This window comes from Aplidium turbinatum, chromosome 2, assembly GCF_918807975.1.
Source record: "Aplidium turbinatum chromosome 2, kaAplTurb1.1, whole genome shotgun sequence".
In the NCBI taxonomy this organism is placed as follows: Eukaryota; Metazoa; Chordata; class Ascidiacea; order Aplousobranchia; family Polyclinidae; genus Aplidium; species Aplidium turbinatum.
Genome location: NC_137473.1, coordinates 43,140,453 through 43,168,385, shown reverse-complemented (window position 1 = coordinate 43,168,385; position 27,933 = coordinate 43,140,453). Strand labels below are relative to the sequence as shown.

The window sequence follows — 27,933 nt, the reverse complement described above, 5'->3', positions numbered from 1 at the left end:
GGCCTGCTCTCCATTCAACGCTGGAATAGTGGATGTAATAGGTCACAATGGTCACAAACAACAAGCGGAAACTTCATTCTGCCAATCTCGTAATCGGCCTTGCAGCAAATACTCTACAACCAGTGTGAAACTACCACGAATAACTTATTAAAGCACTTTTAAGTTCGAGGATAAAGATTCAAAAACCAAACCAACCAGACTCCGCAGCCTTGGTGCTTTTCATTGCTTTCATATAACTTAGGCCTAGCAATAAAATTTCGAAAGATCATCATAATAGGTTCTTAATTGTTTAATTAATGTTTTTGAGTGACTGCTTTACGGCCTCACAACATGTAGCAAGTACAGTAGTGCCTCCATCACTGCTCAAATAATATTACTAAGGTGCCTCGACTGCTTACATGCATACGAATAATTTTTGCAGTACAGTAGTAATAAAAACAATGTATCTTTTAATGTGTAGTGGTAATACAGCAGTTTGTTTCAGGAAATTGGAATTGTTTGTTCATAAATCTTAAAAAAAATACCAGGACGTTTGTTTTAATGCTTAATCTCTATTTGAGAGCGCCCTTGCAAGACAGGTCCAGGATGGCAAATCGAAGAACTTGGATTTTAAAAAATACGAAAATTGGTAGGCTACTAGAAAAATAAAAACTGAATTTTAAATTTAGTCTACTGTTGTAGTGGCCTATTTTGTTAAAAAAAGAGTGAATGTCAGGATTGGCTATTAGCGCAGATTAGCAGAGATCGTTCGAAGCGAAGGAGAAGATATTCATGGTGTCGTGAAATTTATCTTTCCAGGCGCGATCTTGTGCTTAAGTGGTGAAGAGCAGGTTTAAAAAATGACTTTCTTCTTCAATTTGCTTTTCCAGTTCCTGAACGAATCTGCAAAGAATATCGTTCATTGAGGTTGAGAACTTGAACGGAAAAAAAATGTTAACGAGTCCATATATTGCTAAGTTGGCATTCCGCCAGCGTAAGGTCACCAGTGATGCCACAAGTTTCCACTTCTGAAATTAAGGCAAAGATTACCTCAAGACGAGACCAGTTTGGAATGAAAAACAAACAATTTGCATAGAACTACCGATACCAGTACGCGAACAACTACCGATACCAGTGCACTGAGATCAAGCAGCGCTGGTTCGGCTCTCAGGGTGTGCGTCAGTGGTTCAAAGCCGCTGTATTACAAGCATGCAAAGCTGCCAGGTATAGCCTATCAGTGGCTTTCTCAGTCGGAGGATAAAGATTCGAACCAAACCACCTATACCGGCTGGTCAAAAGCTCGGTTGGAAAAATGTCGGGATTTGCGAACAAAGAAATGGCAAGATTAGCAACAAGGGTTGCGCTTTCGGCATGTGCACTTGACAAAATAAGAACAGCTCTCAATTTAATGTCATTTAACATGGTACTGGATTAAATATTTTGGTAACAACACTTCAACAACGAGCAGAAACCACACTGTCCACCACTGAGGTCGGATTTGTGTTTGTGTCGACAGCAGCCACAAGTAAGCAAAACTGCCAGGATTATAGTTCCAAATAGGCTTTCTCAGCCAGAGGATAAAAACCCTACGATCAGTCGATTTCGGACCAAGCAGCCTTCGCTCACCTTTTACTCTCCGCTGCTTCATTCCTGATATTCATCCGTAAACCAGTCACCTGGTTGGCTGTTTCATCACGAGCGTCATCGTCAACGATCCACGATGAAACATCATGGGAAGTTTCCTGCAAACGAAAAGAATATTGACATAATCAATGCAGGAAATGTACATCAGTGGCAATCATACGTTATACGTCACTTACGTACGCCAAGGAACAGATCACAATATTGAAACAGGGTGCAGACAAAGAACGAAGTAACGTCTCCATTTTCGTGAAAGAAAAGTTCGATTCCAACGACTGGGAAACACGCACAACTGACCTGGCTTGATGCTTGAAGCAAACTTTCATTCAAGCCAGATTGCGCTTCCAAGTCCAAGGTAGATGCAGCACCAAGAGATAACCGGACGTTCGGTATGCTTCTGAAAACACCAAATGACATATCTACGTTTTTTTGAGTCGAAAAACTTCTTAGGAATAAAAACCAAGCAACAAAAAAACTTCTAACTGGTTGTGTCAAAACGTGATATTTTTTATGGCTTTTACATCAAGCATGGCGTGTATTGCGATCATATAAGGATGCTCTACAAGCTCAGCAGGATGGTACGTGTGTACAGTTCAAGTGAAGGCTTTTAAATTTCTTATCCGATTGACTATCAATAGTAGAGAAAGGATGCTCATTGCTCATCGACAGTTGATATATTTTCATATTTTAGCAGAATCAACTCAAGATACATGAGAATTTAATCTTGTAACTAACCTGTGTAAATTTGCTAGAGAGCGTTTCAACAACGCACAAGTGTAATGTAGATATGTAATAGGGACAATTTTGATTGATTGATTGCATCCTTATCCTCGGACTGGGAAAGCTTCTTGCAGAGCTTAATCCTGGCAGTTTGCATACTTGTAGAGGCTTTGAATCACTGACTTTGAACGAACGAAAATATTTACACAAGTGAATTGTATTTCCACAGTTGCGTGGGCAATGACTGTTTCATGGCCTCACATTATGTAACCTAGCAAGTACAGTAGTGCCTCCATCACTGCTTAAATAATATTAATAAGGTGCCTCGACTGCTTACATGCATACGAATAGTTTTTGCAGTAGTAATAAAAACAATGCATTATCTGATGTGTAGTGGTAATACAGCAGTTTGTTTCAGGAAATTTGAATTGTTTGCTCATAACTCTTAACAAAATATCAAGACGTTTGTTTTAATGCTTAATCTGCAGCCGTGGCCGAGTGGTTAGCGCGTTGGGCTCGCAGTCGAGAGCCTGCGTGTTCGACTCCTGCCACCCGCACTTGCTGTTGTTTCTCTGGGCAAGAAACTTAACGATAATTGCCTCTACCTAGTGATCGATTTCGAGTAATGGGTAGTACCAAATTTAAATCATACGGAGAGTAGACAACCGGAAACAGACATTGCCGTCGGCTGCAGCGTGGGTCAGGTGTATGTCGGAAGCGTACACCGATGCATAGCGCTCAAGTCCGCTTTCCCGCAATGCAGGATAAAGATAAACAAACAAAAAATCTATCTGAGAACGTCTCTACAGGTTGCTTTGTAACTGGTTGCTACATGCAACTTTTCGAGCCATGACCAACTGACGGTTGAACATTAACGTTGTGGGAACGCTGGTTACAATTTTGAAAAGCACAATATGCTATAATTTTGTGTTTGTGTGTAGAAGTCGATACAAGATCAACTTTCACGATATCCTATATTGAATTCTGGTTGACAACGGAGAATACGAAGCCATGAACGCAGATTGGTTTGGGACTGAAGCGCTTTGTGCGAGTAAAGTATCAGTTTTTAGTATTAAGATTGCTAACGCAAGGTAATCCCTTGGTATGAAGCATGCAGGAGCGTTACAAGAGTCAGCAACATTTCTCTCCTTACCCAGATTGCTTGCTCTCTAAATCCTTCATCTCCACGTGGTGGAAGAGCTCCCGAAACTTGGCATCGAGTTGGATGTTGGCGATTGAGGAATGATAGAAGGCGACCACCTCATCACCTGGAAACGTTCACCATCATCAGTACAAACTTTCTGAGGATACAGTAGCTACCACGCGACAACACAGCATCGGCTTGTTGAGTGCTGATGACTAAGCGGTCATAATAGGCATACGATGCGATCATTTCATTTCAGTGTTAAACTTTCTCAATATTGTCCTAGCTTCATTCACGTAAACGAGTAACCACCAGCAGCGTTGACAGTGGGGAGGGGGTCCAGGAGGTACTTTATTTTAAGAGCTTGTAATCTTTCCTGGGAACTCGGGAACATAAAACCACCGAGTATTCTTTGGATATAGTTTTTTTTTTCTTAGAAGTGTCTTGATTTGTGGCCTAAGGATCTCACTGGCACGAGCCAAAATTACCCTCTCAACGGCCCTGGTCACCGCTACTGGAAACCTTCGTGTTCCGGGAAGTGCGGTGACTGACGTGACCCACGTACCTCGCTCTGTGTAGAGAACGTCTTGGAAAAGGAGGCCGGAGACAGTGTTGATGAGCCGTTGCCATGGATAGACCTGTACAAACTCCTCGACATCGAGACACTCGTTACTATCACGGAATGCAGACATGTTGCTGATCACTGACGCTACGTGGGAGGCAACGCCGCACACAGAGTGGCAGTATTGAGCAGTAGCCTGAATGAGGTCATCGATTTGTTCTGAAATCAAAAGATTCGAGATGACAACACACACGAGACTGCACTAATGGCAGGCAGCAATACCCGATTTCAGTGGTAGAATATTTGTCAGTGATACGATATACATGCGGACAACATCCGGGTTAGCACGATCGTTCACTGATCCACCAATCAATACTCACGATGTTGCTTTATGGCGAAAAAGCTAGGCAGCCTAAGGGATGTCATGACGTCGGATATTTCCTGCAACGTCATTTCACTATTCCAACCACTTGATGGCAGCATAGATTGCGCTGAAAAAAAAGATTCATCAACAACCTTAGTCGAAGGATACTGCGGTATGACACGTCGTATGGTTTTTATTCTTTATAAAGAAGCCCAGCATTATGGGATAAACACACGTGTCTATCGCTGTCAATGCTTGCTACATTCGACTGCTTGATGGCTAGCGTGTAGACTACACCGGTATCGTTAGCGAAACGCAATACACGCAATTCTATTGTGAGTAGTCAAGCTTGTGCTGACGTTCGGAAGATCGCTCTTTCCAAAAAACTCATTCATCCAACAAATAATTTAGTTTGGTGGATATCATTCAATAAATTAACAGGTACAGAGGTCAATACAGACTGACCATTACTAGGAAACGTTGCTCTGTACTCCTCAGCCGGCCATGATGCATCCATCAGGACTTCATCAGTGATAACGGCTTCCACTTGATCCAGTATGTCATTGTGCATCTCCACCAACGTGCTAGGATCCTGCCAGACAACAATGGATGAAAACGCGACATCGTGACAAGAACATTTCACTAATTGGCGCTATCGGCTCCATGCGATCATCAGCAGACCAATAGTAAGGAACAAAAGGACAAGTAACCAGACGGAAAATCTACTGTTTTTCACATTGATTCAACGTCTGCAATGTAAAAAAAACAGTTGATTAGCTGTCCGGGTAAAGACAAATCGAACTGAGCCACGGTTACCCACCAAGGAAGGTTGCATCTGCTTTGTTCTCATCGCCTCATAGCGATACAACGGGGAGTGGAAGTGGAGAGACAGTTGCTCTTCTACGACGTCACGTAGAGAGGAGTATCGGAGTGATGGAGCGGGTTTAGTTTGGGAAGCAAGCCATTGAAGGTTGGATGATAACTAAAAGATCAATAAGTTGACAAAACTGGCATTGCCTTTCAAATTACAAAAGGTTCCATTTGCATTTAAAAAGTGTTCCTATTCCACATCTGTATTACTCTTGTACGTTCTTGAGAAGCTCTTGCAATGCACACAGCTCAGTTATTAAGATTAAATTCTCAGGCATTTCGAGTTGCATTTAGATACTGCTAAAGGATGAGAAAACAAGAACATGATGTTAAAATACTGTTGAACGACAACAAGTCGGAACAGTAGTTTGGATGATCGAATAACAGAGGGCGCACAACAATATATTCCAGCACGCACGTATTTCAACACTGCATAGTATGGCTGTATGGGGCTTCATATTTTTACCATTTTTGATTTTCAAAAAGCCTGGGGTTTGATGTGGTGGGTGATCGGTACACCCACCTTGCCCCACACACTTATAACGTTTTAATGAGTTAGTTTTGGGTGTCAAGTTTTTACCCAAAACCCACTTCGGACCACAGGCTTTTAGAAAATCAAAAATGGTGAAACTATGATACACCCTACTATAATGCTGGTAGAAACAGGTTGTTGGAATAAAGCTTTCATTCCATTATTGTGCTGACATAAACATGAACAGCTAGTACACCCAATCGAGAAGTAAATAAACATAGAGATAGCGACTCACCAATTTCCCGTTTGAATAAACATCATCTGACATTGCCACAACCTTCACAGGGGAAATGATGTGCTGCCATGAAGAGACGTGAAGTTCTGTGGATGATAAACTAGTTAGATTAAAGAACGATCAACATCTGCAATTGTTTGGGATTATATGATCGAACTCACCTTCAATCAGCTCCTGGTCGTTGAAGTCACAGCCATGATGGAGTATGAGAAGAGGCACCGACGGGTCAGGAGGAGTTGAACTGAAGATGTTCTCCATCACACCCTACGAAGATGTTGTGATCCAAGATTATCCATCACGTCACAAATACATGATACTGCTCACATCAATCGGACCACTATTAGCAGCGGTGTCTCAAAAATGTAATTAACATGGCTCGCATCAACAGAACCCAGGTTCTTCAAAGGAGTCCTTACCAGGAAGCTCCTCCACTCATCCAGGTCATCTCGGGTCACCAAAACAACTAACGCTGAGGTTCCAACGACGTCCGATGCAACATCCGCCCGTTCATCCAGCATCTGTAAAGAGCCGATCGTTTTTTAAGCACCGTGTGTTCTCAAATGATGGCAGATTGATGCGATGACCACACACAAAGTTTTGTCTCATTTACTAACATGACATCCAAGTGTACCTTGCAACAGACGTGGACATGATGACGTGTGGCAGTGGGAGAGGCATACACGGCTTCAAAGCTGACGTCGGTGGAGCATACCTCGTCCTCTTTCTCACGCAATCCAAGTTTGTACGCGAGCCAGTCCATCCACACGCTGTCAACATATCATGTTAATCAAAGCATGGTAAAACAATGATAGGGCGGCTAACAACAATCTCGCAACGCAATCAAGTGCGGAACGATTAGGTGGATGATCGATCACATGACGTAAAAGTGACGAGGCACGATACTTCACAGTGGCGCTAACCTGCGCTTGGAGGCGGACGAGCATGCGAGTGATATTTTCCAGAAAGTTTTCGTCGATTCTTCGTCTGTTTCGTCCCAGTTAAGATCAGTGAACGCGATTTCAGTCAGTGACAGCCGGTCGAAACACGACGACTCAAACCTTAGGATTTCCTTCTGAACGTTTCCAACGGCATCGGCATGGCGTCGTAACAACCTGTACAAACCAGGTTAATAAATCTTGCAACAGTATGGCCAAGTTTACAGGCTTTGAAATTTGATTTGAAATTATTTTCTACGGCGATGAATTGTCCTCACCTTGGTAAGGGCTCCATGGAAAGTCTGCGATTAAATCGCTCATCAACCAGGGGAGCAACGGGCACGTCTACGTGATCCCCCTGACCACCGCAGAGCAGATCGTGTACTTGCCCTTGCAACGTGCGAGGAAAAGGGGCGGAGGGAAAAGTCTCGCGGGCTAATTGACGTTTGCGAACCTTTGCTAGCTCTTTTCGCCACCTAAGAAGAATTTATCGTTTAATTTACATCATTGTATGTTGAAGTAATGTGATAGATTGGCCGTAATGTCCAAGTACCAACGTAGCCACAATTACTTGTTGGCGATACGCAGCAGTCCGCTATGAACGAAATTAAACGCAAAACATGTACCTAATTTGTAAAAAGTCAAAAACGTTAGTAAAAGAAAGCCAAAATAGAATTTCAATGTTGTGCTCTGTTAGTACAGGTTTAATGGCCAAATGAAAAACTTTAAGTGGTGATAGAACAATCCAACCCTTATTTCAATTTCCAGAAGAATTATTCCAGCGTATCGCGTTCACAAACACACGGCTGTCCACCACGAAACAACCAATATAAGCGAATTAATTCAGGTTTTCTTTCCAATACGAAAAACTGCACCACACAGATCACAAGCGAATGGTTTCTAATCACTTTCTCCAACGGATTCCAGTCAGTGACGTTCGAAGTCTTCGACGTAGCTTGTCATGCTTTTGTTTGGTTGCTTCTTTCAATACAGATGACGACAGTTCCTGCAACATTTCATCGACAGAACAATCCAGTATCTCCGAGAAAACAACGTCAGTTGCGCGGTTCAATCTTTCCTCTCTGTCAATTCAATCAAAATGATTACTTTTGGCAAGTGAACACGCACTGCGCAAAATGCAACAAGGTAGTTGCTACAGGTAAAGCGTTGTTCAAGTATTTTACGTCTGCTTTCACGAGAAGGCTAGTCGTTGCTCTAATTACGCAAACTCGTTTAAGTAATAAAAAAAATCCAAGTTTGTCTGGGTTTAAAGAATGAAATATTTTAGCAAACGCGATGCAGAAAATGTCACTTTCTGTTCATTCCAAAATAAACCGTTTCAGAGCAGGTTCGATCAATTACTCTAAGAGTAACGGACTGGTATGAGAACATGATTTCAAGCTTGTTACGTAATAAACCTGGTGACGGCGACAGCTTCTGCACGAAGGATGTCATCAACCACTCCATTCTCAAGTTCTGAAGCAATGTTAAAAACGGAGCGATCGATGGATTCTTGCTTTTCCTTTTTCTTTCGTGCTGCTTCCTCTTTCTCTTGCTGTTCACGCAGCCTCCTCTCAGCATCTTCTTTAATTTTTCGCGCTTTTTCTTCAGCCTCTTCTTGCTTTCTGCAGAAAAACAAGACAATCTTTCACGTGGGTGAGCAAATGTGAATCCAAACGAGGTTTAGACACAAAAGAAGCAACTTGATAAAGATAGGCACAACACCTTGTCGCATTAACTTAATGCTAAAACCCAAAAGAGTGGTAACTTTTATACATTTATTTTAATTTGGCTTCACACTTCACATTTTCAACTTCACCAAACTCCTCCAATCTCACCTCTGCTCTTCTAGTTTCTTCTCCAAAAGGATGTTGCAAACCAGTTGCTTCATTTCCTTAGCAATCACCTCTTCTAGGATGTCGGTTGACAGATTGCTGACGGACAAGTATTGAGTGGCAGCACCCACGACCTGCGACAAGAGATATGTCTTTGTGTCATCATAGCATGACTGCATTGAATTTGATGCATTCAACAACTATTCACAAATTGTAGGTGGATAGATCCACAAGGAGACCCAAAAAAGCACACAATTCTCTCAAGAACAAGCAAATTTTTCTCTTCCCAGCTTCACTTTAGTAAAAATGCCTCGTTTCACTCTTTGTCAGTTCGACTTAGAAATATCAAAACCCAATTTAACCGAACTAGCAACTCTAATATTTATTCTTTCCTGAGCAAAGCTAAGTAAAATTGATTTAGTTCGAGCACTAAAAAAGAGAATGCGAAAAAATTTTTCTTGTTTTTTTTTCATTGATGTTTTGCTCAAATTTTCTATTATTGTGTCTATCCAGTATCCACCTGCCATTTGCTACCGTCCCTGTGCTATAAAGCAAATAGAATGAACAAAAAGATTACAAAACTCAGATTGTAATTAAAAACTTTTTGCCAAACGCAGGCTTACGCCCGGTAGTTGAAAATTTACATTAAGTGGACGCTGGACGGAAAGGCAAGGAAGCCAACCTTCGCGTCCTATCTCAGGTATATATGCCATTAAGTGTCCTGCAAAGATAAACCCGCATGGTTTTTAAGTGGTGTCGAACCGGCGTCCTTTCTAACGTCGTACCAGAGTTCTTGCCACTCAGCTATGCCACAGACAAAAGGTGTCGTTGTGCCACTCTAGCAAAAATTCCACCAATAAACAGCATCTTAAAGCATTTCAAGTGTATCGTGTAAAACAAAATGTAATTAATGCAAATAAGATTCTTCACACATTGAAACATCGTGAAAAAATGTGATTTGCTGTCTGGGATGCGAATATATCGTTGTAGAAGAGGCAAACGATGACGCGTAACACTAAACAAACAACTTTAGATATCAAAAAGACATTTTACTTTCGTCACAAGAAAAAAGTGTGAAAGGAAATGACAAAATTGAAAAATAAATCCAAAGCAATCTTACTTCTTTTCCTAAATTTCCAACAAGTTCCGTTATGACTTCGTTGAACAGCTCCTTGGCAATCGCCTTGACAACCTGCGAAAAACATGGCATTTCTTCTTTTACTTGTTTTCAGCAACGTCTGACAACTCATAAAGTGTCTCACCAACACAGATATCCCAGGCCAACACAACACAAGGCCAACACAACAGGGCAACACAATTCTTTACTTTCCTGTTAATTTACAACGCTTCATTGTTTTATGATCAGACTTTTGACGAGTTGCACAGATACCAAACGCGTTCAGTTGATAACTAAAATAACGTTCTGACCCCAATGCTATAAACTTCTGATGGAGTGAGGCTAACCAATTTTACAAGAACTATTAATACACAAAACAATGTAATAGCATTCCCCGAGAGTGACCTACATAGTTGGAGATTCTTTTTTTCGTTGATAAAAACTTGACAAGATCTGTTGTTTCGTCTGTAACGCATAAGGTGATTATTAGTAATAAGGAAGGATGGAACACAATTAGAGACAAGCAGACAACCGCGACGTAATAGTTTATTTGAAACAGTTGGCTGTAAAATACAATCAATAGAGCTAATCAGTCGCTGTAAGAATTCTACTGACTGCGAAACGTCAAAAGGAATATGGTGGTCTCTTCTTCGTCACCACCCCCACTCGGATATGAAAGCCGCAACACAGTGTCCGATCGAATCCAGGTGACAGTGGAAATTATTCATTTTTATCTTATCAGCATACAACTAACGCAGATAACTTACCCGGTGGCTCATTTGCAGCGGGTTTCAATGGAGAGGCAGTGGTGCTGAGAAGGTGTGCATGAGGGCCAGTGTACCTGGAAAAAAGCAATAGTCAAATATACAACAATACAAAATGGTTACAAGTGAGATCACACAAAATCGTCGAGTGACCAACCTGCCTTCGTCGTCGAAGCTCGAATTGGGTTCATGAAGCTCCGAAATGGGGATTCGATTGTGGGAGATAACCTCACCCACGCAACGTCCTTCCATCTTGCAGCGGATTTCGCGTGAGCAAAACATCGCTGAGCCATCGGTATCATATTCCTCCGTCTTTCTCAATTCCAAATTTCTGTTGATAGAAGTGATAAGAGTATATCGTTTACGACATCAAGTTCTTTCAATTCAAACCTAAAATAAGTAAACTTGAATTTGCCAATTTTGTGGTACTCTATACTTTTTTTGATTATTTTATCACACTACGCATCCTTTGATTAATTATTGGTGAAGTCAAAAAAACAAAAAAAGATTTTTATGAAACGTTTAGTGACAGAGTTTTATTTTGATAACTTAACTATGTCTTGATTATTTCAGAACAGACATTTCAGAACAAAAGTGCAAATTTTGTTCTAGCATTTTAATTTTAGACAACAAAAAAACGATTGTTTTTTTATTTTATTGATTTTTTTATTCCAAAAAAAAGAGCGCAAGAAAACGTCTCACATCTCTACTCACCCGTCACTGATCGAGATGCCCAGACTGTTGCAAAACTCACTCAACTCCACATCGTCATTGAAGCGTAACTTCCTCACGACGTCACGAGCAGGAATCAAGCAAACACCTCTTTGCGATTTGTAAGCTTTTGCCATCACCATCATCGCTTGTCTGCGAATCTAAGGCACAAAGCTTCTCGTCAGTGGTTGAGCAGAACTGACTACAAATATCATTGGATCTGCGCTTCATTCACTTTGTATTCACTATCATACGACGCGGCTGCAATCATTGTCTTACAGTACAACGTATCACAACAACGCAAATGATAAATACCGAAATTACGATGAAGTGTTTTAAGGCATTCGATACCTGTAACTACTCAGAAAAGCCACATAGAAACTATATATTTGAATAATTTGAATTCCCATTCACCTGGGCAAAGTAGCGGTGCAATAATGCAGCTTGTAGGTAACTAGCTCTTCCCACAACGTTAAAGAAGCTGGAGAAGTTCTTGCTCTGCATCGCAGCGAAAGCGGAGACCGCCAACTTAACTTCAGGGGTATACCGGACCCCTAGACTCATGTTCTGCAATTCTCTGCAAAAATCATAAGCAATTGTTCATTTGAAGCCGAAAGCATCATTTTGCAAAGATTAATCGTCCATCGTCATAATCTTCCAAGTACACGACGATAAAAATCTTATTTGCCAAATAGAGGAGTAGTAACGGTAGTCCAGTTTTAATCCGATCTTTTACCCGTTACCGAAGTGATGTAATATACAGTATTAATCCAGATCAGTGGAAGTGCTTTATTAGAACTTAAACTAACAGAGCAGGTTGACCCCGCATCAGTCTCTCATTAGATCACGCTGAGTGCTCGCAACAAAAAATGTAAGCAGCAAAGCCATGAAAGTGACTTGATGTCTGTTTCCAAGTGTCAACCAATTGCATTAAAAAAGCTAGTAAAAGTCAATGCGCAAAAAGGGAAACAGGGGCCAAGACAACCCATGCTGCGCACCTGAGCACATCTGCACTTCTATTAATGTTGAGAAGAACAAAGTACGCTCGAAACTCCGGCTCATTCTTGAGGATGCATTCTTCGTCTGAGAACAAAAATATTAATTTATAATAATAACACTGGTCTACAAATTTCAACTTTTTTTTCAGGTTTGGGTTTTGACAACTGATTTTGGCTAACTTTGGGGTGCTGAATCTGAAAATGAACTCAGATTTTCTCTATCACATCAAGTTTTCTTTCTATCGTTGCCATTATTAATGAAATTGACCAATTTTTACCCTTTTTAGTGCAGTAAAATGTCAAATAAAATTATTTTCTGACAGCTATAAACTTTCAAACATAGAGATATTTTTACACTAAATTCATAAATTGGTTCAGATTTCCTTTAAAATAAAAAAAATTCCTGTTATGATAATAATCGTAATAGGACATAGTGGAGATTGGTAGCGTTGAGTTTTTCCATGCTGGCTTGAACTCCCTGTCTTGGCTTCTCAGGCGTTATCTGTGGGTCAGCTGCTATCTCTGTGCAGCAGGGTTACCAGATGTAAATTTGGCAAGGAGCCAACTACACGTTCAAAAAGGGCCAAAAAAGAGCCAACTTTTTAAACAAGGGGCCCAATTTCGTTTATTGCAACAATATAGAAGGGCTTCTTCTAGAAATGGGATTACCACAGTATAATGCAGACGAATGGAGACTTTTCATTGATAGCTCCAAACGAAGTTTGAAGTGTGTTCTACTTCACAATGGTAACGTGTACGGTTCTATTCCGATAGGACATTTGGTGACAATGAAAGAAGAGTTTCAGGACATCAAAACCTTTCTTGAAAAGTTAAAGTACCATGAGCATGGTTGGCTCATCTGTGTAGATTTAAAAATGGTGAACTTTTTGCTGGGGCAACAAAGTGGCTACACCAAATACCCATGTTTCCTATGCTACTGGGACAGCAGGGCCAAGGATCAGCACTGGAACAAAGAAGAGTGGCCTCCAAGGCTCACCTTGACACCTGGAAACAAAAATATCATACGTGATCAGTTAGTTGATATCAAAAAGATCCTCTTGCCTCCTCTTCACATCAAATTTGGTCTCATGAAACAATATGTAAAAGCTTTGGATCATGAAGTTTTAAGTTTTAAGTATATATGTTATGCTTTTCCTGGTCTCAGTGAAGAGAAAAAAAGAGCTGGGATTTTCAATGGACCACAAATCAGGCAATTGTTAAAAGATGAAAATTTTGTAAATTCAATGTTGCCATTCGAGGCTAGAGCTTGGAATGCTTTCGGTGCTGTTGTGAGAAATTTTTTGGGAAACAGAAAAGCAGAAAATTATAAAGATCTTTTAAGGGAGCTACTGCTTAGTTTTGAAGATTTGGGATGCAGGATGAGCATCAAAGTTCACTATTTGAAAAGCCATGCGGATGAGTTTCCAGAAAACCTTGAGAAAGTTAGTGAAGAACAGGGTGAACGTTTCCACCAGGATATTAAAATTATGCAGGAACGTTATCAAGGTCGGTGGGATTGTCATGATGGCCGACTATTGTTGTAGTTTTAAAAGAGAAATTCTAGATGCTGCTCATAAAAGAAAGTCCCTCAAAAGAGCCTTTTTAAGCTTATAAGTGAAGAGTTCATATTTATGAAAGCTCTTTTTTTGACTGTTTCTGAACTCGCCCTGCCCAAGTCCCTTTGAGTCAATCTTTATTTTGGCACTTTGCTATTTCTGTGTGTGTCTTCAGAATTTCTGCACTCCATTGGAATGTCTATGTGCATATTGTGTGAACTGTAGGCTATAATTCAGAAAATACCTTGTCACTGTCCTATCGACATGTTCGTCAGCATAATGTAGCGTTTGATGTTATTATGGTTGCTCTTTTGCATGCCTATTTTTTATTCCAAGGCATGAAATTTTAATAAAGACAACGCAAATTTGTGTGAATATAATATAGAATGCTTGTTTGTTAATTAAAGCTAGATTATTGCAGGTAAAACAGTGTTTATTGCATCAGAATTCCTTGTTTTGACAACAGAGGGGGGGCAAAAATTGATTTTTTTCAAAAATTAGGGATATTTCATATCTCAAAAACGTGATGTGATAGAGAAAATCTGAGTTCATTTTCGGATTCAGCGCCCCAAAATTAGCTAAAATGGGTTGTCAAAACCCAAACCTGAAATTTTGTGTAGACCAGTGTAATCAAAGCAATAACACCACACGACATGCTATCATCAGCCACATCAAAATCTGTTTTTATCACATTGATCCAACGTCTGCAGGGATGTAAAAAGGTCGGATTTTTCAAGTTGGGTTGTCACCCTTCTACATCAAAGGGGCCCAAGAAAATCAAAGTTGCTATTTCTTTGCCAGGTGACGTAACTAGTGTTAAGATGACAAGTTGGTTTCACGCAAATAAATAAAAACTAAAAAGACTTAAATCAAAAACAAATCAAATGAGATGGACATGATGTGTATATTGTGTATCTTATATTATGTGTGTATTATATTGTGTAATTGTGTACTCATAACCTAACTTAATCAAAGTCATCTAAAACTGTTTGGTTGATATACCCCCATTTCTGGCCCTCACGTCGCCATACATGTCCAAAACAGTCTTCATCGTTTTTTCTAAATTTTCATTGTTGATCTTCGGGTCAAAGTTCAAAACGTCAGCTTCGCAAAGTTCGTGACCGCAGCATATATGAAACCTGGAAAGGTCCATGTGCTAGTTAAGTGCTAGTTATTGGGGCTATGCGCTCCTACAGTGAGTAGGTGCTTCTATTTACCACAGAGTTTCCAAGTTTTTACACTTTTAGGAAGAATCGCATTCATAACAAACCAAATGAGCAGATCACACCCAACATTTCAAAAGTAGAAGTGTTCCAATATATCGGTATCGAAGATATCGGCCAATTTTGTAACATCGGTATCTGAAAAAAATGACCGATCCTATAGCTAGGCTAGAGAAAATGTTAATTAAAGTAAAATTTGCAAACACATTTATTAAGCAATGAGTAGTTTTTCCGCTCGATTATGATAAAATTGTTGCATGCATTAGGGCATTCAGACCGCGGCATAAAGTCGTGTATCCGCCAAATATTTCCCATGCGCACTCTGGAAAAACAATAGGTATGATGATGGGCATGGCCTACCTTGCACACTCTTCGGTGACTTCAATGGCACAACTATCGTTGGCTTGTTGTATGGAGATTTCTTTACGTATCGCTCGGGTACGGTTCCACACGAAATCATACCTGCAATTGACAGCTCAACAATATCTGGATCAACGAACACACAACTGTGGAAAAAAAATCGAAATTCTTGGCGATACTGCCCTAGACCGAACACAGTTAATGCTGCTAAACATGCCATACAAAGTAGGTTTTTCTCGTTTTAATTTTCGTTTTTTTTTTTCTTGAATAAAAAAATAAATTAAACCTCTGTCAGTAAATGGACATCTCACCATTCAGCAGTTTTCTCGTAGTCAACGTCCTTCATCATATGAGTGAGCATGTAATCCATGGTGATGCGCAGTACTCTCGGAGGACGCAGCTCATGAGGAAGAGGCTCCTCCTGTAAGAATACATTCTGTAATTACACGAGCACCACCATGAAATGAGAAGATGGATGGTGACACACGTTGCCGCTGTAGCGTAGTCACTCTCAGGGTAGATGTAGGAGTTCATTTCTCAATTTAAAAAAAATATTTAATATTAATTGACAATATAGTGGTTAAGAGCCCCAAGTATTGCTAAGGAAAACAGGACGATGGCATCTTTGCTTTCCACAGTTGACAAAAATATTTAAAAAGAATCATAATTTATCAACACTGAGTAACTGAGTAGTCAATAGTCACTGGAAAAACTTAACACTGTGACTCTTTTATCCGAGATTAAACCTTGCCCTTCGACACACCACTTTCTTTTTTCATCGATCATCTATGAACAAAGTCAAATAGGAAAACAGTTGCCCAGGTTACCTGGTCAGCAGAGGAACGGCTGTACTCCTTCACCATCCGAGCAGGGTCCATCTTTTTGTGTTCCATCATTTCGTAAACCGAAAGGAGATTACGCTGCTGTCGAAGATATCTTTCCTTCTCTGAAACAAGCATTTGAAACTAAAAACTAACTAAAACAAATTGCAAAAACACCAGATGCTATTGAAGCAGCGACAACAACTAACTTCAACAGACATTTGCGCGTTTATAACAATATCGCAGACTACTGACACAAAACCACATAGACAATTTATTGCTCACAAAAGCAGAACAAAAACGCTAACATTGTCGCACCACCTAGATTCCAGTGCTTTAATTAACACTACACTGCACATGAGTGCAAATTAGTTTAGTGCAGGTTGGTATATGAGGTGGCAGTTTTGTTGATAAGTGTTACATTTGTGTCTGTTTCATCAGTCTCCAGGTGGCTTAATGCTGGATGCAATGCTTCAATCTCAGTTCAACATTGAGTCAGTTAGTTCGGAGCGAATATATATATTTTTGTGTGAAAATAGACGAAACTCTGAGGTGAATATTCTAAGGCTGAAAAAAATCGCCTTGCCACAACGACAAACCTGGACACATGTCTGGGCATGTTCCCGTGGTGACTGTCGCTTTTGAAAGGTCCGATTGCTTGATGAGACGGGAGCGAAGAAGCTTGTCAATCTTCTCTAACAACTGAAGTTTTTCTTCGTCGGTCTTTGCAAACACCGACTTACTGTGACAGAAGGGAAACTATTCAGTAGTGCAACCAGGGTTGGTCAAGGAGGTTTCCCCCACTTTAGTTTTACCCGGGTAAAACCCTGGGGGAAACTGGGAAAAACCTTTTGGGGGAAACTGGGAAAAACTGGGGGAAACTGGGTAAAACTTGAGTTGTTGAAATTTGCAAATGTGAATGACTAATAATGATTACTCCTCATAGTTAATGTTTATTACCATCATATTTTGAATGAACCTATAAGATTTCCTGTGCTCATCCTACAAAAAAAGAAAAATACTGTGATTTACTAATATCTAATAATAGATAGGTCCAATCATTAGTTTACATAGATGAACATACGTATGATACCAGTATGTTATCAAGTTAGATGCTCACCTGTGCCTAACATGCAGTCAGCGAACAAAATTGTAAACATTGAACAACAAAAGTCAAAGAAAGAAAGATTAAGAGCCGGTATAATCTCAGTCATTGATAACGTCGACAGTCTTCATTGTCGACATTGAACAGCTCTTCATCTGGGGTTTCAGATTCTTTCCATCCGAAGTGTCTATAAACATGCACTAATTTGGCAACCCTCTCATTGCCCAGTCTATTTCTTTGCTTTGTGTGGATTAAAGCCATGCTACTGAACAAGCGTTCTATTCCAGCACTGGATGGTGGGCATGATGATATTGCAATCATCAATGAACAAAACTTCTTTACTGGCTCATTGTTTGCAACTTTTCTTATGTATTGCCAATATTTAAGTACTTGGTGACAATTTTTTCATTGATTTGATAAGAGATGTTTGGAAAAATAGATGTATCCTTAGTCCTTAGTTTCATATCCTGCCAGTAGGAGAATAAATTGTCATCTTTTTCAAAAACAAAGTTGCGTGCAGTTTCTTGCTCATCTGCAGATAAAGTCATATATTTTTGAAACTGATCAACATTGTCTCCTTCATTTTTCTCCATTTTTCTTCTCACTTTTCTCCTTCCCTGAGAGTAGCACACTATACATCGTTTTTGAGGCCTTTCTTTTTTTTCTGCGCGAGGAAGCGTTTTAGGAAAGTGCTTACCACTGAGGGACTCGGACTGGGAAGGCTATGTGGACGACCTCTACTGCTTTCTGGCAAAGTGCTGGAAGATATCAGTTGGTTCGCAAGCTGCAATTTAAACTGAAGCAATTAGTCACAACAGCACAACACTGACTGGCGTGGTCTTTGAGCTGGGGGTAGACCATCTGAATTCAATAAGAAATTACTATTGGTAGTTTGGTACTGCCAGCAGACAGTGGGTCAGTACGCATTGAGAAAGTGTCAAAAGAAAAACCTGAAATATCACTCTGTGATGATCCGAAGCTTTATCTATTTTATCTAAGTATTGATGCAATTCAATTGGAAAATGTCATGAGATAACAGCTAAACAGCTGGCTAGTCATTATATTGCATAAGAAACTCCGCAAACAACACATTTAGAAGTTTTAAGGGTTTCCCCCAGTTTTACCCAGTTTCCCCCGGTTTTACCCGGTTTCCCCCAGTTTTACCCGGGGGAAACTGGGAAAAACCTCCCAGAGGTTTTACCCAACCAACCCTGAGTGCAACCTATAGTATCCATTGACAACAGGCCTTGTCTGGCACGGACGTGCAAAGCAAATTCCAATTTGACAGTCAATTGTTTAAAACATCTTTCAAGTCTTGCTTGGTTAAAGTAGTCCGAGTAGTGAGCAGGGCTGTGGAGGGCGAAAAATGTAGACTCCGACTTCTCGGTTTATATCTGGCCGACTCTGACTCCAGCGTTGCCAGATTTTGAAGGGTTACCAGATTATTCTAAATTTTTGTCCTTTTTTATTATTTTTAATTTAATTTTAGTTATCGAAATTAAAACGGCGACTTTTACAAAAACTGACCAAAACAAACATTTTGTTTTCTGGTAAAGTTTGAAAGCGCGATGCGGAGAACAAGAAACGGTATTTTGAAAAAAGGTTGCAACCAAATATTATTGTTTAACGTTTTGTATCAAGCCAGAGTTGATCTTTTTTCACGACTCCGGACACGCTAAAATCTCTTCGACTCCACTGGTAGTGGGTAAAGTAACCTTGTTTTGACACGGGTGATCAGAGTTTGCTTGCTTCGGCTTGTTCTTCTCAGTACCGCCTTTGCTGCTGTGCCCGCTTGAGATGTCTGCATATAAACTAAGTTAAAGCGCAGACGTTATTGTAGCATAAATTTACCAGCATCACTTAACTGTGAATGCGACACGTAAACCTTCTACGATTCAGTATTCTGCCAATCAGTAACAAATCGATAATAAAAATCATTTTGTTCTAGCACAACTTTACAGTGAATTGGTTAACGTAGCAACATCAAACTTCATCATTTCAAGTTACACGACAATCATTTACAAAAACTAAATTTAACTTACCAATGTTTGCGGTAGTTCCGTTGGCATTACAGCCGATTCCGATATTGATTTATCTGAAAAGAATCCATGGCATTGTTAAAGGCCTTGCATAACCACAAACGCACATTCAGCTCAATCAACTACAGGCACACTTCAGTGAGGCTATAAGCTAACTTGAGATGCCAACAGCTTTTCAAACCAAAGCACATATCTTATCCATGTCACAAATACCGTAGTCGCTTGAAGCAGTTTTGTGGGGGTCTAAAGAAGATAAAACACCTCTATTGTTGCATAAACTCATTGACCTTACCCAATTTTTCAGAACTTTGAATTTTTTTCATGGAATAAATGTGGATCGATTTGCCGTGGAGACGCTGAATAAATGATAAAGTTGTAATCAATGATTGAATTAGGCTGTTTACCAGACATTTAATTCAGTATCATGATAAACTCTTCCGGTGTAAACTAAGCTAAACTATCACCTGAAACACCATGTGTGATAGTTTTACTTTGTTTACACCAGAAGAGCGTATCATGTTATTGAATAATCAAAAATGTTATGACATGACTGATCATACAAAAACAAAAGCTTTAACACCTAGTCCGCAACAAGATGCCCGCCCCGATAGCTCAGTTGGTTAGCGCGTGACTTCTGGAACGAAGAAGCTTCAAGATCAAGCGGAGCTGGTTCAACTCTCGGGGTGTGTGCTTGAGCAACGCAGTCCAATCCGAGGATAAAGATTCAATCAATCAAACATTATAACACGGTTTGAATTTCAAATGATGCGAGACTTGGTTATTCTTTGTGTCTGTTGTTGCAGTTGTGCTGTTAAGAGATTTCGCATAAATAATATTTATGCAAAATGTAATATTTCAACAAAATGTAATGAAACACAGTCATATGGGACACTACCTTCACCATGCTGATCAAGAACAAACTGTTAGGAAAGTTTAATCTCTTGAGGTGTCAGAGAAAAACTACCAAAATACCACAACAAGATATATTTACTTTTCCGTTAAGTTTTGCTGAAGCCGCATGTTCACGGGTTGAAAACCGAACGGTTGCAGATTTCTTACGAAGATTGCATTGGACTCGAAGTACTTTCCCAAACCTACACAAGTAATTGCCAAGCACGCCTTTTAGGTGCAAACAGTTTGGTGTTTGCCAAAAGGTGCGCAGTGCGCACACTGTCGTGTCAGGATATTTATATGTGGCACCCGGCCATTTAGGTGCCACTCCAAGTATTATAAAGTATGATATATTTCATAAGGTGCTTGATTGTAATACTGCACAGTGACGTACACAGGATTTTATCAGGGAGTCCGATTCGGTGAGTTCCTAATTTCTAACCCCTAACCCTAACCCCAAACCCTAAAACGGCAATAATAATAAGGCTACGGTACCCGATAATTAAAAAAAAAAATTGAAAAAATCCCCCGTTAAGAGATCGGACTCACCGAATCGGACTCACCGAATCGGACTCACCGAAACGGGCCATTCCGATTCCAGCCATGCATTGTATAATACGCAATGTAGAATATTTCAGAAAGTCCACAATTTGCATTATGTGCTCACATAATTTGACTTTGCAGTTTGCACTATATTAGATATATACTGATACAAATAAGATAATTGTCTAATAGAAACAGCCAACATCATTGATTTTCTGCAGAAAAAGGTATCTGGGCATTGGGAAGAAGGAAAATTGTGATGTTGGCTCACACTTATGCCTACAAAGCCCCTGCATCGTACTTGGAAAAATGACGTCGAAGTATGTCTTTTTCATTAAATTGGTCTGGTATTGTGGTGCATTGTATGGAAGTTGGATCTGACAAAGGAGACGTTTCAGTAGCGGAAGATGATAAACTTCTCCGTTTTCTCACTGGAACAGCTTTTAAAAAATTCAGCTAATGTAAATTTATCAAAACAAATGTGAAAGAGTGCAGAATCATGGACGAAAGCTGAACAACACAATTGGTTTGAGAGCACATATTTAACAGGCCTATGATATGTTGTTACAACAGCTTCAAGCCCTGGTTATTACTATATTAGGCTTAAAGTACCGTACATAAATAAAATATCATAACTCTTCGCTTTCTACAGTAAATATACATTTACAAACACAACACAAAACATAACACGTAAATATATATACAAACACAAAAATCCAGTAAAATATACACTACCGGTACTCGGAATAGTGCCGAAATCACAAGATCTTATTCATCTATTGCGGTCATTTTTTTAACTTATAAATGAATTTTAGTTTTATGAGTGATACGTTCAGTAAGCTTATTATAAATGTACATGATATGGCTGGTCTGATAACAGAATACACCAGGTTGAGGATTTAGCAATTTAAACAAAACAGAGGATTTAGCAATTTAATGCTAGATTGGACAAGAAAATTACATATCTTCAAAATTCCTTCAAAATTTGAAGCCAGAGCCATTATGAACAAAAAAAGCTTCTCTTTCATTTAATAATAATATAATATTAATAATAATAATCAACAGGCTAATTAATTAATCATGCTTTTATTTGCTTTTAATTTTATCATGCTTTTAAGAGTAAAAGGTGCTGTAAGGCCTGCTTTGACAGGTTAAACCAGGGGTGGGCAAGCTTTTTGGACCAGGGACCAAACATTTTTAATCTTAAGCCATGTGAGAATGTGAGCCATGTGAGAATAGTCAGCAACAACAAACACTATTTAGCTTCTACACTGAAATTGCTACTACATGTAAGCATAACTTGATTAAATTTGACACTCACAAAGCTTTGAAAAATTTACTAAACAAGCTTTTTCTATAAATCTGGAGGGTAACTTTTTGTGAGATTCGACAGATCTGGGTTTTTTTTTTAGGTCATTTGTCGGTCATTGACCGATTTTTTAGCAAAATGTTCGAAAAAAATATAGTCAATTCGGTCAAAATGTCCGAAAAAATATATAGTCAATTCGGCCGGGCATTGCAAGGTTGAGTTTCGCTGATGAACGTTGAAGAAATGTTTGTCTGTTCTAACTTTTCTCAGATAAAACACAACAACGTTTCTCGGCAAAACTTAAGGTAGCTAGTCAAGAAGTGCAAACTTTGGTTTGTATCAGCCCAGGCCTCAAAATTCACGGCGGACATGTCCGCCGTCACAGCATGTGATATCCGCGGGAAGTACCATCTAGATCGGTCATATTTGTCTGCCGAGAAATAACACAGGAACAAGCGATACAAATCGTCATCGTATAGCACGAACAATTGTTGCGAGAATATAATTTCCTGCGCATTCTAGCGCGCATCAACAAAATGTGAATAGCCTACTGTATCGTATCCCTTTTAGCTTCCATTCAAGCAGGAAAACTTTCGATTTTTTACGTTGCTTCAACGATTGATGACATTGAATTAGCGTAACAAAGGTGAATTTTTTGCCAAGAATCGATGGGAGTATCGTACTTCTACACTAATCACGTGCAACCTAGTTCAGGTTTTACGTCACAATGTCTGGCTTTGATCTCCGCGTAATATTGATAAGGCAAGGTTGGTTACAAAATTAGATTATATGAGTAGGCTATTAGGCTACAGCAAGATGCAGCAAAATTTGTTAAGTTTTGGTATTACAGTAAAAAAAGGCTCAGGGAAAATTCACTTTCGCTCACATGACAAGCAAAAATAAACCTAGAAAAAGCCTAATGAAACTTTGCACAGCAGAAAATAGTAGCGTTAGTGTAGAAGTTTACCGACTCGTGCCCAGAGCATTGTGACGCAAGAAGCCACACGACCTCGATTGGTGGAAGTTAATCACTTGATTAGTTATGCGGCGTATTAAGCAGCTACACGGCGCTCTGACTCTTCAAACACACGTCGTTGGTCTGATGAAAGCCTTTCAGAGTTACTTCGGTAAAATTAAAATAAGCCTTCTAAACCGTAGCTATAGTTCTCATATGGCAAAGAATTATCAAGATAAAGTGAATAAGCATGACGATCGACGTTAAAACTGGTGTGTCCGCCGTGAGAATTAATTTGTCCACCAAGATACCTACTCAGATCGGACACGTTTGTCCGCCGTCAGCAAAAACGAATTTCGAGGCCTGTCAGCTACTTGAAAGGAAATATTTACATCAGAAAAAATGACCGAAATAAACAAAAAATGACCAAATTTTTTGAAGTCATTTCTGACAAATGACCGAAAAGTCTCAGCGAAAAAAAAAAAACCAGCGACAGATCAATATGTGATTAAACAAAGTTTCAACAATTGTTTAACTGTGACAGAACAATAAACCAAATTAACTAGGCTATGCTTAGTTGTGACATAACAATAAACTATAAACTGTATGTAACGAAATTTCAGTAAGGTAGAATGATTGTGTGTGCATTAGAAAAAATAGTATAATAATAAATTGGGTTAAAGCATTTGTTTCCACCAATATCAGCAGGGGAGCCAGATTAAATAACTCAATGGGCCAGATTTGGCTTGTGGGCTGTAGTTTGCCCATGTCTGGGTTAAACTTTTAACTAAAATTTAAACAATTCAAATTATCTTAATCAGTTAAAGAAAATAATATTGAACTATAAATTTTGAGAACTAATACTGTATAATGTATATATATATTGAAGTTATGAAGATAAACTTACCACCAGCATTCAGCGATCTTTTCCTTTTTACCTCTGCTGTCTCAGAAACTGTCAAACCTAAATATCAGCTGTTATGTGTTTCAGTATCTTGCTACATTACTGTTGAAATACTATCGCATTCCCTTTTATGGTAGAAATTAGAGATGTACCGATATATCGGTATCGGCATCGGTATCGGTGATATCGGCCATTTTTTGAGTATCGGTATCGGCATCGGTATCGGCAAAATTTGGCCGATACTGTGGCCGATACTAAACATGTAAAAAAAGGCGTTTGCTGCGGATTTTTGCAGAAGCAAAGATATTACATAGATTTTTTAAAGTAGTAACTAACACCACATTGATATAGAAAAATAACAACCTGTTCAAATTTTTGATACCTCACACTCCCATGACTTCATGTGCGTACCTCTTGGCATTGTTTGCTTACAGTGATTCTTTCACTCAAACAAAACGTTTTGTTTCAGCAGTTTTGCGTTGTTCGATTCTTAAGTTGTGAAGGAGACTCAATTTCTCCAATATTTATCATGCTTTTCTTTGTGTTTCTTTTTATTTCTCAGCAGAGGATAAAACCAGGCCAAGACTACCCAGGTAGCAAAAATGTATACTTTTGCATCGTTTTTACGTTGCTAAACGTTTAAAAAACCATGTAACTTGGTTGTTTTTAGTAAGCTGGTTTTATCAGTTTGTGATTTAATATCCACATTTCGTTGTAATAAACTCACCAAGCTTAAACAATGTCATAGCAGAGTAAGTAGGCTTAAAATGATAGCAATGGGACTACCAATCCTCACTAAACTAATCAATAAATGGTCTTGTTGCGCCTAAGATGACAACCTCATTGTGAAGAAAGGAGCGTTCTTCCCGGCTATCAGCACAAGGCTGAGCACTCACTAGTACAGCGAGCTGTTGCGATTCGCTAACCATAACGGTGTAGCTTCCACGCTAGCCATTTAGACCATTAAATCAACTATATGTTTCTCGGCAGCCGTTTTGTAGCAAGAATTGACATCGACAAGAATTGAAATGGCTAGTGTACGCCCGGACAGCAGAATAACTAAGTGTTATGATTTAATTTAGGGTGCTTTAAACAGAACATTTTTGCACGTAAAGCATTAAATTACCACTTTGGGCCCATAATTTGCTTGAAAAGCACTCGCTTACCTTTCTGGGCCCTTTTGCTAGATTATGGGCCCCCAGGACTAAAGAATAACAACTTTAATGCTTGAAATCAGTCGTTTAGAATGGTTTTAGCCAAACATTTTTGCGCGTAAACTATATATAAAACCAAAATTTTGGGCCCTCCCAACAAACACAGGCTTGGGCCGTCAAGGGTACGCCGTACCCTCCGTACCCCCTCTCATAGGCCTTGGTCATTTTAGGCGCAACAAGACCATTTTGATTAGTTTAGTGAGGATTCATAGTTTCATTGCTTTCATTTTGAGCATACTTATTCTGCCATGACATTGTTTAAGCTTGGTGAGTTTATTACAACGAAAGGTGGAAATTTAATCAGAAACTGATAGAACCAGCTTACTAAAAACAACCAAGTTACACGGGTTTTTTAAACGTTTAGCAACGTAAAAACGATGCAAAAGTATACATTTTTGCTACCTGGGTAGTCTTGGCCTGGTAAAAGCTTTTCAACCGAACGACAAGCGCCATTAGGTTGCACATTACTTGTCGAATAGTTTTTGTACGACTACACAAATCACTTGGTTTACATTTTACATCTTATTATCAATTATGATAGCCTATTTGGAGAGTTTGCGCAAACACTTTATTAATTTTTCAGAAACCCCAATTATGATGTAATGTTTCTTCCCTTATACCCCAGTCCTCAATTATGGTGGCCTTTCATTACTAAAACCTACTATTATGACACAACAATGCAGTTGAGATTGGATTCTTGAATCTTTAATAAGTTATGCCAATTGAAAGCTTTTTTCAATAGTTTTATGCAAATAAGGTAAAACTTAGCATTTGATATGATTCCTTGCAAATACCAAAATTGCTTCTTTTTGTAACACCAAAGTATCGGCCAAAATATCGGTATCAGTATCAGTATCGGCCTAAAAAAGTGATATCGGTATCGGGATCGGTATCGGCCAAAATATTGGTATCGGTACATCTCTAGTAGAAATATTATTGTAATTCACAACCAATCCAAGTGGAACTCGTAAACGTACCGTGTTGCAATACTAAACATTTGAGAATATGTAACTAAACAGAAACTTGCAGGTTTTAAGGTGCCCTTTTCCGTGAGAGAGACTTAAAATCCACAAAACCAGTGGTATGCTTATATACAGATTATCGTATTATTCAACTTTATACAGTGTTTTGTCATGCTTGTGGTGTTACATGTGCGGTGGCTTTCATTTTTCAAATCATTCAAGCGCATACCGAATTATCTGATAAAAGTTTGACCAGGAATACTGGTAAATATGATTATCGGCGCTAAAAATATATTTTATTTGAGTGGTCATCAGCATGTCGGCTGTGTAGCCGAGTGGTGAGAATGTTTGCGCAACGTTCGAAAGGACGCGGGTTCGACACCGCTCCAGAGCACGCGGCTGTGTCTCGGCATAGACACTTAATGGCAAGCCAAAATAAGGGGAGCAGCTGACTCGAAGACTATTATGTCACTTATCTGCTTCCTATCGTCTGTTGTATTGCATCTGTGATCGCAATGTACGGTACTGTATGTGATTGCAATGGGTGCATATAAAAACTAGAAGCTTGTAGGCTTTAAGCTGCCTGAGATTTTATTTTTTTCCCCCTTTTTTCTTTTTTTGCATGACCGAGAAATACATGAGAAACGTCACAAAAAAATTGAGCACTATAGAAATAAAAACACTTCACCAAATAGGCTATATATGTATTTTTCATACAATTGATATCAGACTAGAAATTTATCTATTTTGCATTGGCTCACTTGGAAAAGATGTTATGTTGCTGGGGTTTGGTGCAGAAGCTTGATCTGTTTCACTGTGTTTAAACATTGAAAATACTCCTCCATGTCGTCTTGCTTGCACTTGTTGAGCATGATTTACATCTTCTAATAATGGATCTTGTCTCATGGATGTTAGTACAACTGCATCTTCTTTAGCATCACCAGTGAGCAGTTCCTCAGGTGCAGCTTGTTCATGAAAATGTCCAAATAAACCAGATTTACCACTGTGGTGATATTCTGGAATTTCATGTGGGTCCATCAAAATTTCTAGCTCTACAGACAAAACAAGTAAGCCTAGAGCAACCGGTGCAACCTAAGGTTTATGCCACTTCACAGCAAACACAACCAAAAAGATTACTGCATACTGTGTAAAGCTAGAGTATAGTTCTGAAAAAAAAAAACACATGCCAGATTAAAGTTTTCATTGTGTCAATGAGATTATTTAGCCCCGTGACTGTTTATCCATTCCCAATAGCTCAATTGGTCATGCACCCGTTCTGGACTTTAAGTGAAAATAGCAAGCAGTGCAAATTGACCTCTAAACATATGAGTGAGTAACATAATTTAAGGAGTCCAACTTGGACTGTTCAAGTGTTTTTGACGTAGTGTATTTAGCTCTGGCTGCTGTGTGTCAACCAAAACAAAGTTAACGTTTCTGCAATGTTTTTCTATTGAGATTAGTTCATAGTCTGGGAGCCAAACGCCATTTTTTTCCTTAACCTTGCATTGCGGTATTAAGTTTTTTTTACTGTTGATTTTGGTAGCCAAGGGTCTCTATTTTCAGAAACTGCTTGATGACATGTTGTCACCTTTGGGCAATTTGAGAAATTCAAGATGGCGTCCAAGATGGCCGCCATTACCTATA

At 39.3% G+C, this 27,933-nt stretch overlaps 1 protein-coding gene across 1 annotated transcript; it reads right to left on the bottom strand.

Moving 5' to 3' along the window:
* Nucleotides 1-38: 38 nt before the first annotated feature.
* LOC145765487 (germinal-center associated nuclear protein-like) lies at nt 39-27,450 on the bottom strand. The gene is made up of 36 exons (XM_082577315.1): nt 27,051-27,450; nt 24,117-24,173; nt 21,247-21,385; nt 20,503-20,605; nt 19,804-19,867; nt 19,515-19,567; nt 19,188-19,273; nt 16,967-17,109; nt 16,374-16,492; nt 15,858-15,967; nt 15,547-15,648; nt 14,966-15,102; nt 12,408-12,492; nt 11,824-11,986; nt 11,413-11,570; nt 10,856-11,029; nt 10,702-10,775; nt 10,344-10,399; nt 9,938-10,009; nt 8,821-8,951; nt 8,401-8,607; nt 7,891-8,064; nt 7,261-7,458; nt 6,968-7,159; nt 6,679-6,814; nt 6,464-6,565; nt 6,209-6,311; nt 6,048-6,133; nt 5,231-5,392; nt 4,876-5,002; nt 4,427-4,537; nt 4,050-4,265; nt 3,494-3,608; nt 1,918-2,017; nt 1,606-1,721; nt 39-882 (listed from the first exon to the last, which is right to left on the bottom strand). The coding sequence occupies exons 1-36, from the start codon at nt 27,325-27,327 to the stop codon at nt 813-815; spliced, it is 4,518 nt and encodes a 1,505-aa protein (XP_082433441.1). The 5' UTR covers nt 27,328-27,450; the 3' UTR covers nt 39-812.
* Between the last annotated feature and the right edge of the window lie 483 nt (nt 27,451-27,933).